We start from the raw sequence: 9768 nt of genomic DNA on the forward strand, positions 1-9768 counted from the left end.
AATCATTATTTTACACAAGCATGACGATTCATAGACAACGTTCAAGGTAATAATCATGAATTTTGGTTAGATGAAAAACTTCTGGGAAATAAAGATTCTATAATAGATGAATTGATCAATACTGGTTATTCTACGATACCTACACTATATTGTTCATAATCACGATCTATGAAAGTTATGACTTACTCGTTATTTTTAAGTTATTTTATTGGAGCTTTAATTTATTCTGATCTGTGATAATACGTAGCCTGCTTTACTTCACAAGCCTCTATTTCTACCTAAAGATGTAAAAACTAATTTTGTTATTTTGAAAAATAATCTTTTTAGTGGTTACATGTTTAGTCTGAGTTTAATATACCTTGGACCTTTGAACAGATACGAAGTGAAACCGACAACCTTCAGATTTTACTATGAATTAATGTTTAGAAACTTAAGCATAAAGTTATTTGTTAATATTTTACAGACTTAGTTCTTGGTATATAGTGTTTAAAAATAAATATCAATCTTGGAATTATTATTAAACAGGAAACTAAACTTAAATTCATTTAGTGTTGTTTGTTTGAAACTAAACTTGTTAGTGGTATTTGGTCATGAAGAAATAAGCAAATTTATGAGATATATATATATATAATTTTACTTCAAGGAGGTACTATAATGGAACAACACAATCACTAAATCACCTAGAGTAGTCTCTTACATTCCACTATGTGTTAGCTAACTAAGATGCTTTATGACAAAACAATGGATCAAGTTGATTCTCCTAGTTTTTTTCTTTTTCGTGAATTTCTATGATTAATAGCTAATATAAATGTTCTTTAAATACATTAAAACACCGATCTTTATAGTTAGAGTTAGCCAAGAGTCGCATAAAACTGTAAGCCACAATTGAACAGTTCGTACAAGAATGTTATGAGAAAATAAGGATACTTTATTTCAATGAAAGGGAATCGCAAGCCATTTTGATAAAATATTTCTCATAAAGATTTTAATATGGTCGGAAATAAATGAATAATCTGCATGCGATATCATTTTATGGTATACTGTTGTTATCAGAACATACACTATAATCGTCACCAGTCTTGTAACCAGTGTTCACATTATAACTATTCTCAGGTATTATGTTTATCCGTGAATACAAGTAAGAGTAATAATGTTAAGCGAGTTTTTCTTTACTAATGTAATTGTCAGAGAGCCGTTAAATATCTCACTCCCTTGAGATAAATCATACTACAGTATTCTACATCGCTCTCAAACAGAATAAACTTAGTCATATAATTTTGAATATTTGACGTAAACATTTAATATAATGATCAGACTTTTACACTAAGCAGAAACCTCATACCTTATTGTTGCGCTTTTTTTTTACAGGATACTGAATGGAAAGCAATGGATTGGAGAAATTGTATAGAGATATTTAATGATAAATCTAAAGTGTTACTTAAATCAAGTACATTATCAGATCACAGTGCAGAATTGGGTAAATTAGAAGCAACATGTTCGAAATCACAAACTATTTTGAATTATGCTTTTAATTCATTACTAAAATATCCAGAAATTCTACATACATTTAAAACAGATTTAGCTAAGATTGAAGGATCTATACGGCAAATTGAATTAATTAAAAATTCAGCTGAAGATCCAGATCAAATTATTCAAGAATTAAGTATAAGTAAATGGTTAAAAATGTTATGTCAACAAACAAAATCTCATAAATCAAAACGTGATGGACTTGCAACTGTAAGTAATTTATGATTAAAAGCTGTCTTTAATATTTCCCCATCTTTTATAGCTTTCGCATAGTGTTCAATGGTGGTTGATGTATTTGTAACTCATCTACTCGATACAGGTATTCATACTTGCTTTTGGGTCACAATATATGTGTGTATGTGAATGTCAATGCCACTTCCAAATTACAAATATCAAAGTCGGTGGAGTAGAATTTGAACCTAAGATCTATTGTTTTAAGCAAAGATGGTTGGTGGCTAGCAGTGTAATCCAGAATGCACGTTTCGTCCTACTCGTCGGCTGGACATGCCTGCATCCCATAGTTGATGTTCATTCTATGACTCGAATCTAGTACTGTTCACATCAAACGCCATCACATTATCCACCTGGACACTGAGTCCTTAAAATGGTTGTGACTTAAGGTGATGTCAAGGAAATTTGTACATATGCCAATAATAGACTGACCAAGTGCAGTCCTATACATCAATGGAAGATTCAAACAAGCAATACAAAAGGAACTAAAAACTATTAAGTAAAAATTATTGCTTCACATTTATGGAAAACGCCTTATATCTCTGATTGTTTACTTAATTCGTACATTCTCAAGTACTTCAGAGGGAGAGAGGGTATCTAGGGTATCTAGTGCCAGATGTATCAATATCGTGTTTATTTGTACTACTATGCTTGAAACCGGAGATACTGAACAGTGGTTATTCACTATTTTATTCACTTTATTCTAAGTCGTTTAGTTACGAGTTAGAACGTTTTCGAATTCAAACCTCCAGAAGTAACTAAGTGGTATGTTTATTGTTCACTTAGTAAGTATACCTCATAATTTGTTGTATGTATCCGTACAGATGATATTCAGTTTATGCTAAAAGGTTTAGTGTTTCCAAATTGGAGTGGCAACAGTTTTTTTGTAGCAATCAGTACTAAAATAACCGTTCCCGGTCATATCATTTAGAAGATTGTATTGATATGCCATGATGAAATTTTAGCTTAGTCGCGATGATGAAAAAAGGGTTACGAAAATTAAAAAAAAGATCTCTGAGCATAATGATAGTGGCATATTCTTAGTATTTGTATGAAATGCTCCTAATAATATGTGGGGCGTGACTGGTAGTGTAATCTAGGACGTACGTTTCGTCCTGATTGTGACTTATCAGTGGAATGTGCTGGGATTCCGGTGTTGATATTCACTCTAAAATTCGAACATAGTATGCTAACGAGTTATCCAGTAATCATGCATCCAGATAATTTATTCAATGAGTACGACATTTCATATTATTGGCAAGAAACAGAAAGGGCATCGTGAATCCTAATGTTTAACACAATCATTGCATTCTGAAATGATTTACAGCAGTGATTACACCAAGGCCATCCACTAAAGATGCAAATATTTTAATTTCCTGAACATCAACTCTTACAAACAGTGTACCTTGAAATTTTTTTGATTTATTCGATTTAAATTTATTTTAAATAAAATTTACTTTTCAGAATGAATGTATCAAAGAACTGGATCCTCAATATGGTAAATTAGGTATACAATTAGTCTTACTTGGCGATCTTTGGAACAGTGCACAAAATCATTTATCTGAATTAAATCAAAAGGTTTATGGTTCAATGGAATTTACATATTCTGCATCAATTCAAAATTATGTTCAAGATATATTAGATGAATGGGACAATTTAAGCAACACTTTACAATTACCATCAGCATCATCTGAATTCATCCCTACGACAACACCAATGACAGAAAATGTAAGCATCATTTACTTATTTCGATTTTCTTATAAAGTCGAGGGGACATATCAGGTTGTTTATTGCTAATTTTTTAAACAGCGGTTACTGAATGTTTCTAAAAGGACAAATTTCATTTTATGTACAGACAAGATTTAAAACTGTTTGTTGTTGCTATTCTTTTAAGGTTACTGTATTTTAAGAAATCTTTGGGGTCAGTATTTGAATTCTTCATATTATAGAACAAAGAATGTTGAGTTACATAAGGTATAATTCAATACGTGAATTTTTCAGTGTTATATGGTTTGAGGCAATTAAAAGAAAGCTCTGAATCTAGTTACCGTACTATATGGCAGTCATCGGCAACATGCATCCACATTCGTTAAAGAAACTAATGTATCTCAAAGGACTTGATGTCGAATGGTTTGTCGCTAAACTTTTCAGTTACTAGTGTAGTGCACGAGAACATAAGTGATAACAATCGGATGTATTTGGATACAAAATTACAGAAAATCTTAGTAAAATCTGAGAACCATACAGTAAATAATTTATTTGCAAACTGTCAATCATTTATCTCAAACTTGACTGTTCCTTCTGCAAAATATCAATCAATCGTCTCAGACTTCATTGTTCTTTCGTTTTCAAACCAATCATTGTCTGTTCTCGTCCTCTTTTCTTTGATCTTTTTAACCTTCTGCCTCCAGGCATTTCAATTTTGACTGACGATACATACTACTTATATCCATCGACATCAGCATCACACACCACAATAGGACTGAACAACAGTCACAAGTTCTACCACGATTTTCAATTTCAGTAGGCTTCAGATGAACCTTATTAACTATCGCCAATTAGCATGATACATAAATTCAGTATCTTTTGTAAAATTTTGTAACCATTTAGTATCAAACAAAGTACACTATATGATTAAGTTATTTAGTTGGGTAACCTCATAACAACTTAATCAATAGAAATGGTTCACTATTTAAGACTACATGACAATTAATACTACGTCTTAGCAAATTGATTCAAAGATTGTCCATAGTTGGGGTCATAAGAACATTCTTATGTACGAGATCTGTTTTAGAAGATTGTTGGCCATAAATCGTGACTATTTGTTATTCTATGCATTACGCATGATCAATCAAGTGCTCTCTGAGATAGTTTAATTTCGTGACATTGAGGAAAATATGCTTGAGTATTCATTCGACCGACAGTATTTAAGAATAATAACTTCATGGTGAATCAATGGTTGAACACTGAATAGATTAACTAAAAAATCATGAAAATCTGCTTACATAGTTGACTCTTGCATTTAAAGTGGATAGGTTTTATGCTACAAAATAACCGAATAGAACTAGACTGAATAAACGAGTATGTATACGGAAATCAAAACTATTGGTGATACTCAAAATGCTTACCTAAAGTAGTATAACCATGGATTATTTCTCAGTTAGTGAATAACTAACTAACAATAGAAGATTAACCCTGTAAAGTCATTATTGACCGTTCCAATTAAGGGTGTTATAGCAAGTAAAATAAATTTTCGTGATGCTAATTTTAGCATACTGTAGAGGTTCGTGTATAGCCAGTAGGTACCTTGCATATCATGGGAGCGTGCAAGCTGGCGTGATTGCGAAGCACTGACAAAGTATATAATCCAGTCGACTACTCGGAAGCACACAAAATTTACTTACATTTATTAAGGAAAGCAATGGATAACAATTAGCAGTAATACAAGCCTCAGATTAAGACAATCTGGAAATAGGAACTAGAAGCAAATAGTTTAGCCTGCTACATAGACATCTGCCAGGGGAATATTTTAAGACTTTTACTATTTCCCGGATAAAAATCAGATGATCAGTATCCATGATAAATGTCTTTACTTATTAATATTTAAAGTACATGACCAAGTTAACTTTCAAACAGTTCGCTAAAATATCCTCAAACTTTACTACGGATGAGGTATTTGAAAAAAATAATTAATGGATAACATACCAAAGAATTGATATCTCCACATAATGAAAGTGGTAAGATTATCTTTCTCGTTGATAATAAGTATATTACGATTTATGCATATGATAATATTTTATTCCTCACTACTACCCTGATCGACTAAATATATCAAGTGTTTTTATATTTTTATCTGTAATATTATGGTTATGATTTGTAAATGTACAAATGAATAAGAAATTCTTCTAAGACGATTGAAATCTAAACGAATTAAATAAACTGAAAACTAACATACAGCAGCACTACAGTTTTGACAATCCACTCTCGACTGAAGAGGGAGATAGTATTTTAGAAGATTTTTATGTTTCAAACTAAGAACAATTAAGTAAACACATTGCCATATATATATATATATATATATATATATATATATATATTGCACATAGTAACCAATAAAATTGGTTTGAATTATGTGACCAAAAGAGACCAAAAGACAATCATGACGTTTATCCAAAATTATTATATGAATGATAGGGGTGAGAAATCAATGATACATTGTACAGAAATACACTAATAACAGATAGGAGAAATTGCAATAATATTGATTTTGGTTAATCGTAACAATTATATGACTTGATAAATAAAGTATTTGAAATTTTCATGTTCCTTTAAAACTGTAAATTCTGAAGGTTGGTGAAATGTTTATTGGTGATTTACTTCGATATTTCTTTTCTTCATATATAATAGTGATTGATTGATTTGTTGGAAATAAATAATGATCCATTGAAACGATATGATTTAGATAGTTATAATTTGTCTAATTTAAATACTGTAAACGAGTACTTGTAAGACAGACAAATATGGGACGTATCCAAATGACAATTATTATAAAATATTTCCAGAAAAAAGATCATCTGTGCACATCATGTTGAAAGTTTTGTGACATTTTCAGTAATTTAACAATAAATCTATATGATTTTAAATTGTTTTTAACTTTTTTCCCAGTGGTATTGCTAATATTATACGTCCAACGGACGAGTCCCAAATAGGACGAAACGCACATTCTGGATTCCCCTGCTAGCCACCATTTAACTTTGCTTACTCATTATATGTTTTGTCATCGTTTATGTGGTTCATGATATGAAATTTTCCGGTTTTTGAAGAAAACCTTACCATTAATCTTATTATCGGTCTCCCCCATATTCGGAAACAAATTTACTATACTTATAACTTACATGAATTTATGAACCGATCAGTGTTAGACCATCACTAAAAACATTGAAGCACTGGATGGACGTTTCGTCCCAGTATAGTGCTTTTCAGCAGTGCGCATTCACGATCCCACACAGGGATTTGAACCCAAGATCTCGCATGTGAACCGCTTAACTTCTAGACAACTCAGCCGGTTTCCAACGGTGTTAATATCTGAATTCAACCAATCCGTGGTCGTCCAGTGCTTCCAGATTTTCAATAGTGATCTATCATTTATCGCTTCGTGATTTTAATACAATTCAAGAATCTCCACAACCCCAAACTGAAAACTTATACTTTACTTCGGTCTTTTTTAATGATTACATTAGGTTACTCAGAAGTGAATTATTTATCGAACTAATTCTTTTTTGTCATTTTGATTTAAATCTATAAACATTTAGTATGTGTAATATACATTGATTTTTACAAAAGATAAGCTAAATTTGGATAACGGAATGACAGTGAATATTCCCATTTTGACGTTTAGTAAAAAGAATGAATAGAGAGAAATTTATTTTAAATTAGTTTTATATCATGGATTCACATTAATATGTATATATATATATCATTTATAACAAAGAAATTATACTCATCGAGTAATTGCATTAAATAATAATCATATTATGTCACATTGATTGCAAAATAATATTGAGTAATTGGAAGAGGATTGTAATAGTCAAAGTAATTGTTTACAAAAACAGTCGCTACACTGAATAATACATGAAAAAAACATATAGAAATACAAAAGTGGAAAAAATTAGAAAATTGCCTGGATATTTTTTAAGAAAAAGATTTGATCAAAGTTCAGCTGAGAACTCACTCCTACACCTATTGCCAAGGTAGTGATTGGTTGCATCAACTTCGTTTGGCTGCAAAGATTTGGTTTGTGAATAAGGATACCGATAGCTTCAGTAATACGCAACAGACGAACTCGTAAACTACGTAGTAAATTTGATGGAATGTTGTGGATAACTTTAAAAGCTTTACTCAAGCCACCTTGAAATTCTGTGTCCATCTAGTGAGCGAGAAGAGAATTCTGAATCACTCTTACCTATCCTTCACTCAACCAAGATGGATGATGGCCTATTATGAGATGAAGGACTTCCAGAATTGTACACTCAATATAACTGGCTCCACAGGAGCGGTTGAGTTGGTAAATACATATGTATGTGACGAATTCAGTCTGTCTTTATCGACGGTTTTTATTATGGAGCCCTTGTAGAAAACGGCATTTAGTTTGGGTTGCAGTAAACGCTGTGATGGTCGGTATTTGATATTATCAATAAACTTCGCATATTGTTCGCCCTGATAGCCGTTAATAGATAACGCCTCAACGGTGTATAAATCAGAAGGCGGATACGAAATGTTGATTATGTTTATTATTGCACCACGCACAGATTGACAAAATTACAGGCACGTTAAGTAAGCATAAAAGAGTAGTGCCGAAAAGCAAGCGAGTGAGCGTGCGAGTTGAATGAGCGAGCGAGTGATGGAGTCAATGAACAAGTTAATGAACAGGATTAAGATGTAAATATATATACATATGTAAATGAATGATTCATCGAATCAATTAAGCGACTAATAGTAAGGCTAGCAGAATGAATATATGCGTGGACAATAAGCAATGCTCAAGCATACATATCCTTACAAGTGCGACAATAATAAAGGTACAATAGTATAGATAGGTTGTTATTGTTCAAATGACTCTGTCCGTTAAATAAATTAACAAAGGGGCTTAACCAAATTAAATGTGAACAAACTCAATGGTACGTAAGCTGCTACAGTGATTTCTGTACCGCCTTTCTTAACCTTTGAGTAACAATTTCTTCGGTAGCATCATTTAGGAATTGTAATTTTACAAGCAGTATTTTCTTCGGACTGATAGATATATCTAGTCTTCTTTTTATCTCACTGATGTGTTGGTTGATGAATTTCGTCAGGTGTCCATTCCTACTAAGCAGGTTGCGAATATTACTCAATTCAAGTGTAAAAGTAATAGATGGATGAAGATTATTAAAAGTATTAAGTAAATTATCCTTTTCATGTTCTTTTTCCAATACTATCAACGTATCATCTATGCAGCGACAGTAAGATTTTAGATAGCTGATTGTGTCTTTATGTGATCCACTGTTTAGCTTTACAAGCAAAAAGTCTACCAGGAAAGGGCCCAACGGTGACCCCATAGCCATACCATCTATTGTTGAATCGGAAGTGTACATTCATCGTGCATCTAAGAATCGACTGTCTTATTGAGATTATCGCTGGAAAAATTATGTACATACTGAGTTAGATGCGTTGTCACAAGGCCTTAAGTTTTCCAAAAGAGGTTTGTGCAACCAATCACTTCCTTGGCCATGGATATAGGAGTGAGTTTCCATCTGATTTTTGATTAAATCCTTTTCTTCAAAAATATTCGAACAATTTTCTAATTTTTTCCACCCTTGTATTTCTATATGTTCTTTTTTATGTATTATGCAGTGTAGCAACTGTTTGATTTTTTAAACAATCACTTTCATTATTAAAATCCTCTCTATTTTAATTACTCAATATTATTTTATTAAACGATAAGACAGTTAATTTTTCTGTTATTTGATGGCTTTTAGGAATACGAATACTATACTACTAAATATAATTAATATTATGAATAAGATTAATGTAACTTAACGTTTTTATGAAATAACGTTTTAACGACCTTATTTCATACATTCATTGGTTGGTCTACTCTTTAATAAAACTATTCTTAACTTATCATTCACTAATGAAAGTTTCCAAAAGAGATTAAAATCTTTTTTATTGTTGTTTGAATTGGTATCATGAATTTATTTATTCATTTCACATTTCGAGATGGTGGAGATTTGTAGCTCAAGTGAATGATTTTGATGGAGTTTTGTTCTCTGAGATGGATGATTTCATCGTGGGAGGTGCTTATAGCCAAGACGACGACGGTCATGTAAGTATCTTCGAAACAGCGCGTTCCGCCCCATGCCCCTTCCCCCCCATCCCCCCCCCCCCCTCCCCCCCCCCCCCGCGCCCCCCCCGCGTCCCCCCCCCCCCTCCCCCCCTCCCCCGGCCCCCCGCGCCCCCCCCCCCCCCCCCCCC

General features: G+C 32.5%; 1 protein-coding gene across 1 annotated transcript in view; it reads left to right on the forward strand.

Annotated features, from left to right (window-relative positions):
* Positions 1-9768, forward strand: part of Smp_163360 (Dystrophin, putative) — a gene marked incomplete at both ends in the record, with an annotated part of 117723 nt that overhangs the window by 103571 nt on the left and 4384 nt on the right. Inside the window, 2 exons of the mRNA XM_018799076.1 lie at positions 1369-1737; positions 3223-3486. Coding sequence (XP_018646639.1) covers positions 1369-1737; positions 3223-3486 — 633 coding nt within the window. The remainder of the gene's footprint in view (positions 1-1368; positions 1738-3222; positions 3487-9768) is intronic.

Source organism: Schistosoma mansoni, assembly GCF_000237925.1.
Source record: "Schistosoma mansoni, WGS project CABG00000000 data, supercontig 0149, strain Puerto Rico, whole genome shotgun sequence".
NCBI lineage: Eukaryota > Metazoa > Platyhelminthes > Trematoda > Strigeidida > Schistosomatidae > Schistosoma > Schistosoma mansoni.